Source organism: Aphis gossypii, chromosome 1, assembly GCF_020184175.1.
Source record: "Aphis gossypii isolate Hap1 chromosome 1, ASM2018417v2, whole genome shotgun sequence".
NCBI lineage: Eukaryota > Metazoa > Arthropoda > Insecta > Hemiptera > Aphididae > Aphis > Aphis gossypii.
The window spans coordinates 5,810,586-5,832,988 of record NC_065530.1 but is presented as its reverse complement, the minus strand read 5'-3'; the positions used below and the strand labels follow the sequence as shown (position 1 = coordinate 5,832,988).

General features: G+C 25.3%; 1 protein-coding gene across 8 annotated transcripts in view; it reads right to left on the bottom strand.

Moving 5' to 3' along the window:
* The window catches only part of LOC114120265 (myb-like protein AA), a 67,815-nt gene that overhangs the window by 19,340 nt on the left and 26,072 nt on the right, over positions 1-22,403 (bottom strand). Inside the window, exon 1 of one of the 8 annotated variants that reach the window (XM_027982126.2) lies at positions 19,192-19,369. The exons of 6 other annotated variants lie outside the window; for them this stretch is intronic. In XM_027982126.2, the coding sequence (XP_027837927.2) occupies positions 19,192-19,213 (22 nt within the window). In that variant the 5' untranslated portion in view covers positions 19,214-19,369. Of the gene's footprint in view, positions 1-451; positions 510-19,191; positions 19,370-22,403 lie in introns of those variants that run through there. One more of the 8 variants, XM_050197364.1, reaches the window with a different exon arrangement.

Here is a 22,403-nt window from a genome sequence, read left to right as displayed (position 1 = left end):
TTTTATTATTATTATTTTTCACGTAATAATATATACACACAAAAATAATGCGATAATTATTATAGACCGACCAGCACGTGCGTCTAAATAATAATAATAATATGTTATCTATAAAATTCGTAATTCATCTCCGACAAACCGAAGTAGTCACCCGCCCGAAATCGTTTAAATCGTTTGAGGTTTTCGTTTTCTCCACTCTCGTACTACTACCCGCAAGACACCACGACCGGCCGAGTCGAATCGGTTCGCGCGCGCAATACTGGATCGATGACGACGATACGTAATCGATTAATTGAAAAAAAATATCGATTTTCGTGTTTGATACATCGATGTGACTATGTGTGTTTATTATATATCCCTACAGCGTAATTCACGATATTTTTATGCGGGTGGTAATTTAAAATTTATAAATTTTAAAACGTCCAAGATTAAGAATAAAATATATATTGACCGTATCGTATTCGAAAAAATCCTTGTATATAGGTACTAAGCATCGATTATTATAGTTGCGATCTCTGAACGCGAGATTCTGGATCGACAACGAAAATATGTGGAGCGTCCGTCGCAGCGTTGGCCCCGTATGTTTTTTCTGGCGACAGACGTACTTATAATAACATCGGGTTACTACAAAAAATAAAATAATATTAAGTCTCACGAACCCAATGCTAAAATCAGTGTTTTTTTAGCGTATCCTCTTAAGATACTAATCTATATTGTTTCTATATAGAAATTCAGTTTTATAATGTTTTACGCAACAAATTTATCCGTGCAAATCACGTTAGAAGTATCTGAATAGTATATAGTAATATTGCCACCATATAACACCATATTGCCAATAAATGGTTTTGATTGTATAAATACATAAATAGTCGACAATCCGAGAGCAAGTATACCTGTATAGCATAATATTGTACATACATAATTAAATATTACAAATATTATACTTGATTATGGATAAGGCGATATTTTAATAAAATATACAAACAACTATAAGAACGGCTGCAGGTTGAATACAAACGTTCAATAAATAGGTCTATCAGGAAAATATAGTTAATAAACGCAATAAACTTGTACTATTGCACGAGCGTTCAATAATTTTAAGTTTATTCGTACATATAAGTTACCATGTAAATATGTTATTGATTCCATTCGATAGTCTAAACATAATGTATCGGCCACATTAAACAAATTAATTTACCTTATGAAATTTCATTATGCGTATGATGTAATATTTATTTACATCTATGAATTCATGGACCACTTATGATATTATATACGTAATAAAACTAATATTACTTACGAAGAATGCATAATAAATTATTTAATTGATGTAGTTATGCAATGAAACCTTAGAATATTTCATCAAATTTTCCTTAAAAATAGAAAAATGTTTTTACATAATACAATTTTATCTATTTTATTATATTTATTTTATTCATTTGATAAACACCATCACTAAAAAAACGATTCTTACAAGGAAAAAATTTAAATTCATAAAATATTATATTATTATACCTAATTCGTATTAATTAGTAATAGGGTATATAATCAAACCTATATAATAAAACCCTAATAGGTTTATAATTTAAAATATTCTTATTTTAATTTCAATACAATATAATTAATAATTAATTTTTAAAGTTATTTATATATATATTATATATAATTTTAAAATGTTTGACTGATATATTATTACATTTAGTACGATCTATTATTTTGTCAAGAATTTAGTATAACTATATAAGTAAAGCTAAGTAGGTACCTATATAATAAAATATAATAATTATTTTTAAAAATTGACATTAATCTAGTCGTATAAATGTATATATATATGTATTTGCAAGATGATATTAAGATAAAACTTATTGACATTATCGTGACTGATTTAAAACTTAAAATCACACTTTAAGTGAATTAATGATTTCCCCCCAAAAAAAAATATTTACAAAAAAATCATCATTTAAAGTTGATATCTTAAAGGTTTTCGTGGCCAGACTATATTTTAATAAGTATCAAAAATTTTAAAGTTTAATATAAATCCAAACTTTAAACCAGTTCTAAAAAAATACAACTATACTCTACACTTCTACAATATCAGTTATATCTCATATACATATCAGCTCTTGGGCATTAGCCTATTGGCTATACATGTACATAATGATGACTTTCTAAATTGCATTCAAACTAATAAGTGAGTAATAATTAAAATTATACAAATATATGATTTTGTAGTATTGTAAGATACACTTTAATCGTTAATACATAACTGAACAGTTATACGTAACTACAATTTTCCGCGTACACTTTATACCTACTATTGACACGTTCACCTCCAAATATAAAAAAAAAAAATGTAGATGACAAAAATTGCGCTTAAAAGCTTTTGAAACGACTTTTTTTTTTTGAGTGGAATATCTTAAAAATCCTCAGGTTATTACATTATAATAAAATATTGAAAAAATAATAAAATCAATGAACTCAGAATTAATTTTGTAAACGAGTCGTTACGAATAATATGATCTACTATAGTGAATTCATTAATAATAATTATATTTATATTAAGTACACATAATACTTCTGGAAACAAAATTATTAAACTCAGGCGAAGACGTCATCACATGTGCCGTTTATGTACAGCAGTATACCCTATACGCACTCTACACCTGCCGTTATTACCAACCTTTTACTTTTTAGAAAACACGCTCCACTCTAGTCCCCAATAAAATGCAGGCACCCTTATATTCGTTAAATTATATTGTTTTATTTATAGGTACCAATACTAACAAGCTTATAGTTATACTATGTAATATAGTTAATAGTTATTAATAAGTATAATCATTAAAATCTGGAGTAGATAACATACCTAAGTACCCAATAATTTTATAATGCTTTGAACATGGTTGTTTTCGGTCGATACCTTATAATATTATAGTATCTACGTGGCTATACATGTATAGGCCATAGCAATAAGTTTTATGTACCATTAATATATTATTAATTATTATATACCTACTGAAAAAGAACACTGCACTACTATCATTGAATAGTAAATGGGTACAATTATTCGATTTCCAATAGTTTCTAAATAAGTATTATGAAATTTAAATAAAAATTATTTTGTTTTGAACAAAATATGTTTATCACTTTTAATTAAATTGCTGAGGTCATCATGTTTCTATGCAAAGAACTACTTGTAGGAGGTGTTGGTCGTATGCGCATCAATATATATTGATATTCGTTTAATATTATAATTAATAATAATAATAATTAAATTATTTTTATGCAAATTATATTTTATAGGTATAAGTTCAATAAATACCAGCTAATTCCCAACTGTAGATATCATAATACCTATAATGAAAAAATTGTCGAGATCAAATACCTGATTTTGGAGACAAATGGTAAGAAACCGTACAAATTATTAAAAAAAAAAGGACAAATTAACATAATATGCATAAAAATATTTTATTAAATTATAAGACCTATAAAGCCCTAATTCAAAATTATGATACACAACTCATATTTTGGGAATCACTGATATACAATGAACCTTCATGAATAAATTCTCAGTTATTATATTAAATGTGCAATATTATAGAAATAGTAGTTGGCTGTTTACAAACGGTAGAGAGACGTGGGTCGATTATGTTTATACATAAAATTTATATTTCACAATATTGTAATGTAATTCAAGTGTTTCTATTATTTTCCCATAGGTAATAAAGAAATTAATTTTATTCACCATACTAAAATACCCCGTTAGAAGTCATATTAAAGTTTTTTTTTTCATTTAAACGAACCACCATCTTTTTTTCTTCGTTCATGAGACTAATATGAATATTTAATCTAAAGTAGGTAAATACTATTATATTATAAGTTTTAACGCGATTGCGTTTAAAAATCACAAGCGAACAGCGAACCATTTCTTCAAAGCTTATAGTTATATTATAATATTTCAAACTAATGTTTGGGTTAGTTTTATATATATTAATTTAAGTTTTTTCATAAATGTAGGTATTATGCTATACGTTTAAATTACATACTTATAATATACATAATATATATACTAAATGTTAAAATTGTATACGAATTGACATAATATATTGAATAATATTTATATGTGACTTTTTTTTAACAATTATTATAAACAGGGTTAAAATCGTTTCAATTTTTACAAAACTCCTGAAGAAAATCTTTCAAATGTCAATGCATATTTTCAATCACTTTTAACTGATGGATTCCCGTGTTTGGTATTTATGTGTTAATTCACTCATAAACACTTAAACGGCATTGTTTTCTGTGCAGATTTAAATATCGAATATCGATTTATAGTAAGAAACAATACATTCTGTTATTTTGATTTGAATGATTAAAACTATACATACTTGCAACCAAACAATAATTTTGACTATGGTTTTTAACAGAAAATAATATAAGTAATTCATTAAATATTTATCATACGCACGTAATATGTGCTCAAAACACAAAACTATACATAATATATTATATATTATTATGCTGAAATCATACTATACACATATAATAATATATATATACAAAGCCGCTGCGTTCGCGTATATTATCAATATTAATATTATTACCTTATTTACACCGAGCCAAATGATAATAATTATACTCCACACATATTTTTTTTAACATATAAAATACATATACACCTTTTATTTTTGAACGTTGTACATACAGATGATATGTATGAATTGTACATATATTATTATACATACATCACAGGCGTTACATAAACGCGACGGCGTTGGCCCATCAAATGTCGTAAATCATATTGTCGATAATACGAGAACGAGATCTGTCGCCGTCGTTTAGAATATATACAGATACGTCATTGAATATAATATACAGAATGATTCACCTAACATGCTCATCCCCATTTTTCCTTTAATAATAAATTTATTTAAAATGTTGATATTTAAGTAAACTTTTAAGTACTATATTTGGAAATAATTACATAATTTTTAAGGAATGCTCTGTAGCGTTACCAATTATTATTAAGTTAACTATTTTTTTTAAATAAGGATCACACTTTTTCTTGTAGATTATAAATAACAGATAAATATATTTTTTTTGAAAATTTAGATACATCTAAATTTAAATTAAAACAAGTAGTGATATATAATAGTCCTTAAAAATGGTTTTACAAAAATATAAAATAGATGTAATATTTAATAACAAATTATAATATGATTGCATTAATAATGTATTATAATTTTCATATCATTATAATGCAATTATAATTTTAACCTATTACCGCGGGGCCAATATTATAACCCAAATATTTTAGTATACAAATTCAAATAACTTATAATAATTTACCTACTCTTTTGCATTCTAATTTAGATAAGTGCTTATATAATTTTTTTTTTTTAATGTACATGATAATTTACAGAAAAGATGGTTGATTCATATTTTAAAGAAGTTTATATCGTAGTTCGACTCGTTAATGATATACAAAATAAAGTATTTGGTCCTCAAATATACTTAAAAAATATAGAAATCATAATTAGAACAAATTTATTACTAAGCGAAAAACGGGAATACTTGGTAAATCACTCTGTATATTATATATTATAACATGTGTTTATCTTATTATATTATCATCCGTCCACCAGCAAACTTGTGCCTGGATGACTTGGAGACACAGAACGTGTATATATGTGTACAATAGGCGGTATAATAGTATGGGTGGGTACCTCCGCCTTTAAAATTAAGGACGATAAACATATAAAACCATAGGTATATTATATTAAACGAATCCGAATTCCAAGAATCCGTGATACGATATAATGCGTACACATTTATTATTTTTATATATTATTATAACCGTTGTGTTAACAACCCAAATAAATAGGTCTCCCCACACACCCACCCGCATCATCATCGAGTGAATGGTGCGGCATATCTTTGGTATAATATAGGTATTATATAGGCAATGCCGCAGTGGTGGCTGCACATTTATACGGTTATTGGACGTTTTATCGATACGCTCGTGTGTTTATTGCATGGTTTTAAAAATCAACTGACGCCACATGATGCGACAATAATATATTGCGCGAACGTAATCACTCAAAAAATCTACACATACCACTCAATATTTTGTATGTATGTTATTCATTCCCCAACGTGGAGCGTTCATGTCCAATTTGATAGAATATATACTTGGAGCATTTTAATATAATAAAATTATAAGAAGAGGCCACACCCGCATTTGTTGTCTCCATGATCTATAATTATTGTACTGTGTAACGTGACAAAATTACGTTCAGCAGTTTACATTTAGTTTCTTCAGTAACGTACCATATTATACCATCTAATAAAGCGGTAAGACCGATAAGTATTCTTAAAACAAACTGAAATTTTAATTTGTTGTAAAGCTTACTTGAGAGTTGAGATTGACTTTCCAACATTTTTTATTTTATTTCCTTAAATCCAAAAAATATATCTATATATAGGTACTAAAAAACTGTTATACATAAATTTTCATAAAATCATCAAAAAAGTTTTTAAAAAAAAAAAGATCTCAAAAAGAAGACGAGAAATTCAAATCTGATTTCAGAATTCTTATCATTAGACTTGATTAATCGATATGTTAGAAATAGAACACATACGTTATCTAAATTATAATATTATATTGACGCGTGTATAGAACAAATACAAAAAATCACCGCATTCAATTACCCAAGAAGACGTCACACCTTTGAGTAGTATTGGCTTTGCTATGTATATTATATATGAACAAAATATCAAATTTGCGTTCAGAGGTTCCATCTGTGTTGTTGATCAAGCATAAAGTTTATACTATATAGTATACAATGGTCAATGGTCAATGAATATATCTATTACAGTATTACTAAACTTGAAGGTAACAATATACCAAAGAAACTGTATTTTATTAGATACTTTAATTTAAAATCTATAGCGAATAATAAATGTGTACAATTTTACGATTCTAAAATGCTCAGAGATGACAATATAATATATGAGATACATAATATTTCAATATTGTTATAGGTATGTAAAACATCAAACGTCGACTTGATAAAGTTGATGGCACATGGCATAACTGTCATTTGTATATCACTTATATCTTCATATCATCATCAACCACAAAGTTTCAATAACTGCAATTGCTATACGATTGATATTTATTATTTTATAATATTTTAATCATTCAATTAAAAAATATAATTATTATTGACATAGGTATTATTATAATATAATAGTCTAAAATTGAAGTGAACAAATTCCGATCATTTTATAAAATAATATTTCAAAATACATTAGCATATATATTATGTATGTATGTAAATTATAAAAAAAAAAACCAATAAAATATAATAAACATCCGTAAACAATTACATAAAATTTTAATCGATATAACCAAATAACCAATTATATTTTTATGCATAATAAAATCAATGTTATAATATAGTATACGCCTATAAGGAATTACTCATTACCCATTCAATAAGTGCAAATAATAAAAAAAATATGCGATGTATACTATATATTTGATTCAGAAGAAAAAATTGCAATCCATCAACATTTCACACTAAATAATAAATACTGATTTCGAATATGCAACATGCCACGTAGACATTTTATTAACTTTTTTTTTTACTATAGTTTCAAGTCCTATGGACGACCGACAATATTGTTTGTAAACGAAAATATAGCACAGGTCGTAACTAATAATGGTTGTGCAAAGATTTTTTAGCGGTTAAAGACTATAAAGAGTTGTGAACAAATGTTCAAACTTTTCACGGTATATTTAAAAGTTTGAACTACGTATTAAATTCAGAGTATGAAATAGTCAAAAAATGTACAATAAAATAACATACTCGTATAAGTATATTATGCTATATATATAAGTTATTGCTACTAAATAGAAAAACATTATGAATAGAATTGATATCATATTATTGTTACGTTTGGAATATTTTTCATTAATGTTAAAACATATTGATAAGTATTAAACAAACTTTATAATACATTTGTTTTATGCAATCTGATCATGAATTAAATATACATTTCAAATTTAAGAAAATTGATTGCAATTTTTAGATTAAATATTTTATACATAAGTGTTCCACCCAAACAGCAAATTTATGATTTTGATATTTGTATGATATCTTGTTTATGTAGATATTTCACTTGGTGATGTCTTTATAATATTATAGAAATAACTTAAAATTAATATTCTACTACTTTTATTTCAACGATGTTATTCTGATACTAAGATTGAGATATTTTAAAGTATTTATTTATATTATAACAAAGATATTACAAATTTAGTAGTTATTTCATATTTTAAATTATATCAATTATCTAGACTATCAGTAATTAATATACTATTTAATTTATATAACTGGGTCAAAAATAGAATTAAAATTATCTTGAATATTACAATAATGATATTATCTTATTAAAATATAATTATGTATATTGGCATTATAATGTAAATAGTAGATAAATACAAAAAAAATATTTCGGTAATACATAATTTAATTAAAAGTTTATCAATTGCTATTTGTATGTAAAAAAAAAATAGTTTATGAATATTTAATATTTTCGAATTAAGTTTTTATCTTTAGTTTCAATAAACTATACCTATTGCTGCAGTAATTAAATTACTCGTGTTTTTTTTAATTTTACTACAAACACATTAGAGCATTACCAAATAATATCAATTTCTGCAAAATCTGTCATCATAAAATGCCGAGTAAAAATATTTTATAATATAAAATGTATTAGTAACCTTTACTAATTATTGTAATTTACAATAATGTAAAATACTTGTTTATTTATAAGTAATAGGTGTGTATATTAAAAATTAACATAGTTCGATTTTCAGCACGTATTGATACATTATAAATAATTGTTTTTTAATTTCATTATCGTTCAAGTCATGGCCAAATCTAACATTATACATTTTAACTTAATCAAAATATCAAATCAAATCCTATACTTTTATACCTACAGTACGTCTGTCGTCTATAAAGAGTACAAAAACCTCTGGGATAATATGTAATACAAAAATAGTTTCGGTAGAGTTCTTGTTGATATTAAATATGCATTTTAATGCATTGCAACAGTGCATTTTTATATAAATGTTGTTTAAAACTCTATATGAGGTGGGAACACCACACAAGGAATGCATCATCGTGATGCGTCATACTCCATCACCGCTGAGTTGATAATGGTAGTACTGGTAGTAAATAGTATACCACATTTACGACTCAACTATATTCAGAGCGACATCGATAACAAAATATTTTTTAGCGGATAAAATATTATTAATGATTCCTAAAAAGTGCCGTAAAAATTTGACCTATTTTTTTAAGCTCATAAAAATAATGTAATATTATATTAAGATAACTACTTAGGAATAAAATAATAATTATAAAAAAAAAAAATTTAATATTTGTTTAGTCAGGGGCGTTCGTTTTTCCTGCAGTTAAAAATAGTAATGTAATCGAGAACTACAAGATATTTATGAAAAATGTGTCACGACTTTTAGTAGATAGGCGGTAGGCATATATATATTTAACAATAATAAGCGATGTGTTATGAAAAAAAAAATTAAGGAACCATTGATTTAATCATTTAGAGTACTTAGAGTTTTAGACTGTGCACTGAGCAGTAACACAGTGATATTTTTAGTTAAACGTACTTATTAGATTATTTTATATACGAATAACAAAAACCCTTTTTAGTGTTAAAAAATGTAACTTAATAAATAGGTTAATAAACCTCCTACAGATTATTGTATAATATAATATATAGTTCAGTGTTTAGACTACCCTACATAAATACATTAAATTATCATTTATTGTGTGTTATAGGTAATTTTCTCAAAAGTGTAAATACATAAGGGTAAAGTTAAAAACTATAATTTCAAGCCGTTTAAAACAGCAATTACAGAAAATTATGTCTAGTGAGTATTATTTCATCGTTTTTTGTCTTTTTATTAAAAACTATGTTTACTATTCATTGAATATACTTTTTGTTCCGATGAATTTAACTTATATATAATTATATCATTCGACATTCATAAGTCGTCAGAAATCAGTATTAATTTGGTCAAAATGTTATTTGAAATTTAGAAACATTAAAATAAATGTTGTACTTAAAAGTTATTTAAATTTCATAATTTAAATAATACCTATAATTAATGCCCATTGCTAATGAGTGAAACAAGAACTCAATCGATGAATTATTTAACATATTTTTATAGTATTTTCCAAATGATGGATTTAAATTTTGTTTTTAAAATTACATAGATATGGAAGGTTACACATATTTTTAGTTGCCAGTTTGAAAAAAATGGTAAAATATACATATTGAAAACAATTTAGTTTACATAAAAAACTGGGCATTATCCTAAGTATTTATAATAATGAAAAATAATAGGTACCTATACAATAATAGAAAATATTTATTACATCAATTATTATTACAAAACTTAATGTCATATTATGTTATACCTCCTATTATAACCACAACTTATCATATCCCTACCTATATGTCAATATGCGCTTGATACTTGATATTATATTAAACTATCCAAATATGAACACACAATAATACACCACTGCAATTATAATAATACATCATCATAATATATAATATACAAACATTAGTAAATTAAAATAGGTACATTTTATTTTGTTGTGACATTCACTCTCAGCTTTTTAACAGTGACTATACGTAAGTAGGTACTTTAAAGGTTGAATTAAATCACCTGCAGAACTCTTGAAACCACTTTAAAAAAAAATCATAAAAATTTATGTATTTTTGTTATGAAATAAATTATTCAATAAGAATTTGATTGATTTTGTATCCTTAATCTAAAAATGCCGATACCCAGTTTCTAGAGGTTTCTGCTTACCTATATTAGGTAAATTATTATTTATAAGAGATTTATGTTGTACATTTTTTTTTCAAAAGCCCTCTATAAATATTTGGAAAAATAATGAGTTATTCGTTATAGCCTTATATTTATCAAAACTCGTGACATTTCAAAGAAAACGTAATAAAAATATTAAAAATATTTAAATTAAAAGTTAAAACGAAAAACGTATTTTGTTGAATTAACTGAAATAAAAATATAATTAATTACAAATTAAATGTCCATATACGAATTTGATCGACGAATGAATACAAATGAATCACAAAATGTTTAACGTTTAAAGACTATACTATTTTTATGAATTCAATCAAAATGTACATAAATTGAGTTTTCAGAATTGTTAAAAAGATACAAATAAAATATTTAGACCACCAATGTTTGTCGTGATATCAAACATATTATCGATCTTTTTTTATTTAATTAAAAATAACAATTTTCAAAAAATAAATTACAATATTTGTTCTTAATATACCAATACAAAAAAATGTACATAATTGTAATACTATCTGAAATTGTATAAAGGACTTCAACATTATATTGATCACTTATTTACTGTTTATTGTGGTTAGAGTTGTGAGGAAGATTTTAAAGAAGTCGCCGTATAATTGATACCTATGTTAAATTTTAACTAAATAATGAATAATTACAAATAAAAACAGTTTTGAACTGAGACAATATGTTAGCAGGTTCTACTTATCTATTTTTTAATACTTATATTTTTATATGTAAAGTCAATATAATACTTTAGAACGATGTGAATGGTAAATGTATAAAGAAAACCATGAAGTACAAATATTTTAAAAATTTCATTGTTGGGAAAATAATAAAATGATTCAAGTGTATAGGTATAATTATAATATCACATTTCTTTTACAATAATTTTTTTTCAACGTAAAAATAATTAAAATCATTTGAGATTATTAAAAGTTATTGAAATCATTAGTAAAATAGGTATATTCAATATTGTCAACAATTGAGTTATATAAAGTCTATTAAAAATTAATGTAAATGGAATTACAATTAATTTGTTTTTAAAATTTCAAGAAGAAAACTTAAAGCGAAATTTTGCAAATAAAATAAACTACAACATATACATTAGCACATTTTCACAATGTTTTCGAATTTCAAACAAATTTAACTTTAAACACTCATATAAAAAATTGTTCTACGTATTTTAAAATTATAAAACAACCATTGAAAATACAAATCGAAAAATACCAAACAAAAATAATTTCAAATGTCTATATACTCTATACATAAATAGCTAAAATACTAATAACTATTTTAATAATTATATTATGTCTAGAAAATGTAAATCTAAAAATTTAATGAAAATTTCAAATATCTAAAACTATTTATTTTTAAATTACAACAAAATCTGGAAATCTGGTGCATTAATAACTAGAAAATATTCTAGATTTTTTAAAATTTAATTTAATTGTTAAAAATATGGAACTTTTTGACCCCCTTCTCCTCACTAAAGAACTACATAAAATTTTCTACCAGAAGTCATCCTTTAAGTTAAATATTGGAGTATTTTTACTATTCAATAAGATGATCACACAAAAATAAATTCTTTAAATGAAAAAACACATTCCATCATTATTGTAAAATTAATACATATAGGTACATCGTATCTCTCAAATAATCCATTTTTTTTGTAGGTAATATGTAATATTTGCTATGAGACCAAAGGTAATATCTCTAAAAGTATAAAATATCCTCCCCAACACTCCTCATTTCCATCGCAGATAAAATTTACAATTGTGTATAACTGTCTCCTTTAACACTTTTTTTTTAACTTTTAATTTAGTAGCTTATGTATATTATAGTATTTGGATTTCATTAGATAAACCTTGCAGAGAAATAAATAAATAACATCCACTATTTATAGATAGATACTATAATTTAGTACCTAAATTGAATATATAGAGTTCCAAGTTATTTTACCCTTGTATTAATAGTTTATAAATGCACAAAAGTGATAATATCTATGTATTCAATCAAATTGTAGGTAGGTATGTGCCTTCAAATAATTATAATGCCATTAAATACTACTTCGGAGAAAATATTATGAACAATTACCAACTACCGAACTACTACACAGTAGTCGGAATTATTCAAAAAGTTGTAATTAAACACCGCATACCGCTGATAAACATTTGATAGCTATCCCACTTGACCAAAATGTATAATATTACTATTCATCTTCACGTGGTCAAGCGAATCTAAAGCAGTAGGATGCATTTAAAAAGTTGGAAAATTATATTCGGTCAGAAAAGTATTTTAATTGGAAAATATCTAGTTAGAAACACATAATGACATATTGGAATTTTATTTTTATTTTTATGAATTATATTACTTTGGAATCGTAATTCGTTTGGAATATCGGAAATTAATGTGCTCGGAAACGTTATTATAAAGAAAACATTTTGTTGGAAAATATGTTGATTGAACTTTAGTAAACTGATCAATATTTTTTCAGAATCGTATTTGCTCAAAAACTTATTTAAACAGAAAATATTTCATTAGTACATGTATATCAATGGGTTACTGTTGTATAGCATACACTTTATACGGTTCCTATTACAGATAATTATCAAACGGAATAAATTTTATACTTTTATAGTAATTGGTAAATATTATATGGACAAAATTCACAAAATACACTTTCAAATCAGTACAGGTTCCAGCCAATTATTTTCCAACTAAATATAGCCCTCATTGAATACGACGCGCACGAGTCACGCGCGGGTCCGACCAAACGCGCGCGCCCGTTATGAATAGATAGAAAAAATAAAAAATAAATAAATAATGTTTTCGAAACGATCCGAAAACCATTTCAGACAAATTGCCGGGTAGAGTGATGTGTGATAATTCAAGACAATAAAATACGTCTTACAAAAGTAACAATTAATACGAGCAGCGAGTCGTAGACTATGGGTCTATACCAATTATTATCGGATATACCTATTCAATTTAACAAAACGACTAGCAGTAATAATTATTAGAATATTAGAAAAAGGTGAAGAAATAAGAAAGAGCGTTCGGGCCCGCGCTATTGGCACCACTGACTGCCGCCGCGCCGGTGTATAATCTGCTTAACAGCAGGCGTATGTATATTATATATATACATACATACATACATACATACATATATTACACATACACACAGACACCAGATAGCGACGACGACGATGACGGCGGCGGTGTCTGTTCTAACGGCGCTGTCTGCTCGTCGTGATGTATACACACGTACGTGAAATTGTATTTAGTCCTGCGACGGCCGACGAGTGTGTAGCGCGCGAGGAGTTAATCGAATATTAATTCAGCCCGTCAATCTCTCTATCGGACCGCTCGGGTGTTTCATCTCGGCAGAATATAGCCACGATATTATATTTTAACTTTACAGCTGTTGTTGTACTATTAATTACTGTTATTATAAATATTAACAATAATCCTTGTGGTCGATGGGACATCGTTGAGCCCGTCGTAAGTTTTGCATAAAAACGAACTAAACCGCATTCCGTAATGCGACCCCGGCGGACCGGACGAGATGACGAGTAAAGCACCGCCTGACGAGATAACATTACAATATCATTAATAATTATTGTATTCTCGAAACGTATAAATTTAAAGAAAAAACGAGTCACGTTACTAAATAAAAACAATAGTAGAAAATTCCTCTTCCGAACAGTCTTTTATTACATTATATTTTATTATGTTCGGGTTTTAAATTATTATTATTTATTGCTTTATCCCGTTCATATCATTATAGATGCAGAACAAATACTGAGCAGCCCAAAACAGCTTTTTATCGCGGAAAAGAATAACAAAAATCTAAAACACGATTTAAATAGTATGATTTTTTTTATTGTGTTTTTTGGACTCCAATAGGCAATAATGTCAACTTTGTTCCAAAAGGAAATAAATAAAAAATGTTTCAATAAACAAAATATTGTGTTTTAGATTTAGAAAAACATTAAATAATTCTAACTAAATCTATAACCTTATAGGCACTAAAACACTAAACTAATAACTTGATACGTTATACGTATCATTGTATACATTTACAATGTGATATGTACTTTCGTATTATGAACATATTATATACATACCGGTTAATATTATCCGTTTTAATTAAGTACAATTGACTTTAATTGAAATTGGGAACTGAATTTGGAATAAGAGTATACTACCTATATGCAATGAACTATTATGCTTATATTATAATTATTATAATTATACACCTAATATACTATTTTTTATCACAACTATTTATCTATACTATATTATATTGTATTTTTTAGATAAGTTCTGCATAATATCGTAAAAACATTTGTTATCTTATCAAATATAACTACTTAAAAATAATGTAAATGGAAACATTTTATTTTGAAAACAATTTTTGGAACTACTTTGGAATAACAATTTTTAATATAATCAGATAAATGTATCCATTTCCATCACAAATACATAGATAATTTATAAAGTAAGTTATGTAAAAGTATATAAGAGTTTATAGTATTGTACCTATACTTAATTAAAAAAAATAAATCATGTATCATGGTTTGAAAACTTCAAATTTACTAATATTTTCATTGCATAACTAATAAAATTTATTTTAAGTAAAAAGTAAGGAAATTCAATATTAAGTTAAATATTTTGAAGAAAAAACTATTCATTATAGGCGAGATTCTGACAATCAATTTTCAGCAATATGAAACATGGCCCTTTATATATTTTATGTTTCAACTTTATAGTGGGCGTTCTATTCTAAATGAAACATTGTAGCATGTCTGACTTTATCACTGAGTCACATTTTCCCCTCAAAAAACAAAATAAATAGTGTATCTCTTTTTTTTACTATCGGTTATATATCTATAGGTATATTATATGACTTTACAAACATGCTGCAGACTTAACATAAAATAATTTAAAAAGTATACAATTCGGCGAAATTCGATTGCAGAAAGACTTCTGCAGTTAAAATAATTTTAATCGAAGAAAAAATCGATTTTTCCTAAGTACGAGAGGGACAAAAAAAAATAATGCGTGAATGGTGTAGTAGAGAACCTTATACATTTCTATACCCCTTTTTCAGTAAGAATTTCGAATGCTATAACAAATAAATAAATCACCACCCGAACACGCAGCTGCAACTATATAGCCTAAACTATATTGCCTACCAGCCACTTATCAATCCCATTTTTTGAAGAACGAACCTAATACTAATTAGTAATTACAATATAATACTATGATTTAGTTGTATATATATATAAAGTTTTCATAATTCTACAATAATGTATTAAACTTTAATAAGAACGTAATCCAAAAAGTTGTAATATAAAATTAATTTTATTAATACAACCGAAAAATTAAAAAAATTAATATTACAACTTTTTGGATTACGTTTTTATTAAAGTTTAATACATTTTTGTTGAATTATGAAAAAGATGAACTATTATTGAAGAATAGACATTTAACTTTTTTTGTCCGATATGATGATGGGGTTGAGCCCCTAATCACAATTCTTTGAAATAAATTACAATTTTTAACCCTCATTCTTATCCCCTCACTCTTTATTTACGCTTCAGATACACTACTAGTATATATTACCCTATAATACTACTTTCATCATTTGAAAATTATATTAAAATGAAATTCTACCAAATTTATTTCAAAATTTACTTAATTTACTTATATTTACATTGTACGTAAGCATCATGCACAATAATTAATTTTCATACATTATATTATGACTCTTAAATTATGACATATTTAATTTAATTCGTAAAATTAATCTTTAATGGCAACGGAAGTTTATTTATTATTGTTTATACCTATAAAATATGTTCCTATATAAATGCTTATCTATTTAAGCAAAATGATATTGCAGCATTCTTAAAAGTTAATTTTAATTAATTTTTATCAACGTACATTTTAAACAAGATAGCTATATAGGTGTAATGTGCGCCGGAATACGTTAGCGTGTTTGTACTACTTTTTAAAATGGATAACTGTAATTATATTTAATATTAGTCGTTTTTATTATCATTAATTTTTCTTATTAAAATATTAACGGAGTTCAGTATTAAATACATAAAATAACTTAATGATACCACAATTATAAAAGCTTTTTCAACATTAGAACCGTAAGTTTAAATGTTAATAACTAAATAGTTTAGGAAATATAAAAACATAGTTATTATATTGAGATAGATTATGAAAATATAAATAATTATAACATTTCAAAGCTATATGATAGCAAATAATATAAGCAGCCAGCTGATATTTTAGTGCATTTATTAATTGATTATCACACTTATACAAATGAGTAACAAAGCGTGAAATATTATTTGTCGAACATGTCAAATTTAATACCTACCTAATATTATAAGGTACTTTGATCTCTAAAATGTTAAATAATTTATTATCAACGGAATATAGGTATTTTTTTTATTAATTATATAATATTAAAGCAATATATTATACCCAATAGCTTAATTTTTATTTTGACAATATCGATAAAAATATTTAATTAATTTACTTTCAATTTTATGTAGGCACAACAAACTTAAACAACTAATAACCAAACACAGATGAAGATGTTATATATTACACAAAAAAAATTAAATTATAACATTAAAAACTATAATAATTCTTCTATCTGCATTATGTTAATGGATATAAAATCATAATGTAATAATTAATATTTTAATTAATTTTATTGACCTAAAATATAGTTACAGTAAGGCGATGATGTATATATTATCTTATGTTTATATTTTTATGTTAAAATGATAACTATAACATAAATGTCCATGTGCATATTATAATTATACTTTGCAAAGAACATTAAGAAATAAAATAATATTACATTTATAGAACTAAAATCATGTATAAATATATAATAGCATATCAAAATTATTTTTTTCTTTTTTAATTATGTTCAACGGTATAATGCGTATTATAATATATATTATGTTTATTCGTGGTATGTGTATTATATACGAATAGATAACAAAAGAAATAACAACCCAAAGTATTTTCTGTATATCCGTTAAAATGTTTATTGTTATCATTTAACGATTTACTGAAGCAATTTATTATTTAGACTTTTTTTACTATCGTAAACCATAACCATGTCATTAAAATTAGTTTTAATAGTTACCATCAGACAAAAATCATATGTACATTAGTACATTAATATTGCACAAATGTCAAAATCCAACTTTACTTTAATCGAAAACAAGAGAAAATTGCTTGTTTAAAAATAACATATATGGAAATTAAATTTTTTTAAGTTTTGTATTTATTATTTTAATTTAAACGTTAGGTACATTAGCTTCTTAGATCAAAATTAGTATAGGTACCTAGGTACAAAAAATACATATTTTTTAACGTTTATTAATATACATACAATCTGTTATAATATTTACAATAAGCATATGAGCGTTCAGAGATATTATAATGACATGATGGAATGAGGAAAGAAGCTACCCAGCAGTAACACTCAGAAAATAAAAAAATAAAAACAAAATATTATACTTATTTAATACAACGATTGGATGAAATAAAACAAAAATAAATGTATACAAAAGTAATCAAATAGGGATAGTAAAACACAATAAAGAATTACAGAAATTAAAAAGAAACCGCGTGTAGATATACCTACGAATACTGTTTTAAAACGTAACGTTCAAAACCCTGAACGAAAATAATGATTATGTGGGTGCAGTATTCAGTAACTATAGCTACTTTAATAAACTATAAATTATATAAACGACCATTGAATGTATTACTCGAGGTATTACTTGGAGAAACATTTTTTTTCTATCACGAACATAAAAATTTCAAATTTTCATTGTAATATATAGATAATGGTGACAGCATGCAAGATCAAAATTTCCATTAAGTTTTAGCGGTAGAATAGGCCGTGTCATGTAGTGTGAAACGCCCTCGGATATTATTATTATATTTACATACACGCGCGCGCGCACATACTATGACCGATGATGCGCAGTACTTGCAATAGCAAGCCATACAGAGACTGAATACAGTAACTACAGGATTGAATTAATAATAATATACAACAATAATTTTTAAAACTAACAACGTATAATATTATAATTGTTAATAAAATAAAATGAAAGTAATAATTACAAATTTAAACAATTAAATAAACCTGTTGAATTAGCGGTATGTTCAACAAAGTATATGCGCTTATTATATACGTAAATACCTACTAAATTCGTTTGAAAATGTCATCAATATATGTATTTGGTCCGTAAAGTCAAGCACGGAGCACTACACGGAAGCAAAATTACGATAAAACTCATAATAATAATAATCTACGATTCAAAAACCAGTGATCGCGCAACTCTAGGAAACACTACACAGTACATCCGCTGCCGAGCGCACACTGACACTCTTCAACTTTTAAAAACACACACGAGCCAACTGTTCACCGGCAAACAGCCGGGGCCCCTTGGATCGCTTCGGGCGGACAACCCTAGCGCACAGGGGTTCTCAGGCCACGGTCGTCACGGTGAATCGTTCGTTTACGCCGGCATAATAACACAGACACGATACACGTTCGCATTTATTACTTCATACTATATACAGCCGTGTCATATTAATATATTTATTATATAGTGCACGCTGGTCGTTAAAACGCGTCTCGACTGATTTTACTCACGTGATGGAAGTAAAAATATTTTGAATAATATTTTTTGTTAGCTATTATTCCACAAAATAACATTTTTAACCCCTCCCCTTTCATAATTAACTATAGCATTTTTAGATTTTTAATCAAATCCACGGAGTATTACGTCTTGATAGTTATAAATACTATAATATACATTTATTTTAATTACAGCACTATATTATTTCTAAGCCTTTTAAAATAAACAACTGATATACGGTGCACATCATGCTTCACGCCTAGCAGTTATAAATACCAAACGAAATCCATCACAACAATATTTTATAAAACTGTAATTATATTATACATAATATGTATACTATACAATACTCTGCATGCTTTCATAACATTATGAGCAGTAATATTTACGTTAACTTTGATTTTCCATTTTATATTCAAACTTTATTTTATGGTTTTTTTTGTTTTTTTTTTAATACAATTTTTTGTAATCTTAATTACATAATTCTCTTGTAAATTATTTTATAATTTGCGTACATTTGCTAATAATATTATATAATGTCAATTATTTAACTATAATTTACCAAATTAACCACCGACATTTAAATGTTCACTTATAATAAAGAAAATACTGTAAAAAAGTTGTAGACTTTATTTATAATATATTATTTCAATATCGATAAAATAAAAAACAATTATTTAAAAAACTTTTTCAATTTTAGGTATAAATTATAAACTATAAAAATAATTATATTTCTTAATATATGATACATGCCATTCCCTAATTTAAACGTCATTAATGTTTTAAATTCAAATGAGGCTTTAACAGTTCAATTATATAATATTATCTTTAATCTATAGTTGCCAATAAATTATCATTTTTGTAACTTATATTTTTTTTACTCTAGCACCTACTTAAAACTGTATAAATAACAACATTATGTACATTGTATGATACCCATTGACAAATTTTCAAAAGTTTGTGAATAATAGAAAAATAAGTTTTGTATATATTTAAAATTACGAATATATAGACTCTACTTATGTATATTAGTATATAACATTATTTTGATTACGAATTTAAATAAATTGTCTAGGGACTATAAATAAATTGAACTGCATATATATTACCAATGGAAACATATATTTTTAGTACGATAACTTGAACATGTATACACACAACTTATTTCTAAATAAAAATACATATGAATTGAAAAAAGGTTATTTAAAAACATATATAAATTGTACGCATTTTAAAATAATATTTATTTGTTATTGTTATGAGATTGGATAGAACTCTAAATATGTTTAAATTATTAAAACATGCCTTCGTTTCAATAGATAATAATATTTTGTACATTGAGTTTTCAAGATTGTTAGCACGTGCAAAAACTTAACAAATATTTGATCCTAATATTCGAACAAAATAAACCCATGTTACAACAATGTATTAACTATAAATTGGAATAATTCTCAAATTTGCATCGGTTACAATTTCCATGTTTATAATATTTTAAATTATTTGTTTTGTATTACTTCTTATAAATTTATTTTTAAACATCACACCTTTAATTACATTTTAAGAAAAATAAATTTTATAAAGGGTGCACAGCAGCTTTTGAAGTGCATCTGAGGCCATTCATCTACCACCGGACCCTTGTTGTAAAACTGTAAAAGAAGGGATATCTCCATCAAACCACCCTCTATATTATAACCACATCCTTCTTGTATTTCAACAATGCCTCTATGTTTGCTCAGCTGAACTCGTTTCAGGAGCCAATATTGAAAATAATTCTTAGGAATTTAAAAAATACCAAATACTACTATGATAAATTCGAAAGTATTTTGTTGATTGAAAAAATACTAAGAATTTTTTTTTTTACTAAGAATCTATTAACTTACATGTAACAGCATATCTTTTAGTACATACATAGTTGGTCAATAATACTTAAAATATGTTTTTATATAGTATAAACAATGCCTTTTATACAAAATATAAAGTTTTAAAAATATATTATATATTATTTTACATAATCATATTATAAACATTATAATTAGGTATCTACATTTTAATATCAGTAATAAAAATTAATAATATACCATTATACACAATTATATTTTGTATACACACCAAAAGAATGTATTTTAATCAAATTAATTTTACTATTTTCAATTAGTATATATATTACATAGATAGTAAATACATATGTTATATGTACAATGTATATGGTACAAGGTAATTTAATATTTTCCAATATAAAACTTATTTTTTCGAGTATAATATATCAATTCAATAAGTGGTCTTATAATAATTGTTAGACCCGCAGTTGTATCTACTGTATAGTATTATTCAGACCGTGGGAAATAAGTTAACAGAATTACGAGTTCAGGTTTGTCTTCTGATACGGGTTCAAATATAAACTCCGGAATGAAAAACGGTTTATTAAATATTATTATTTAGGGCTAAAAGTGCATTTGTTCAACTGCCAGATTGAACTTGTCAAAAACACGTTATGAAATTAATCAGCGAAACACAAGGGCATTATAATAGCTGTTTTTTTAGTTCATTGTGTATATAATATATATAACGAACTTAATCTTTATATTGAGTGTTGAATAAAATTTTATAATATTAGTAGATTCAGTCTTTAGAGTATAAATTAATGAATTTTACATGAAACATTTTTCTATACAATATTTTCAATAACGAGCAAACTATAGAGGAACTTTTGACATGTTATTTCTGTTTTATTATTATTTGAGTATTTATTAATTTAATTAAGTTATAACATTTAT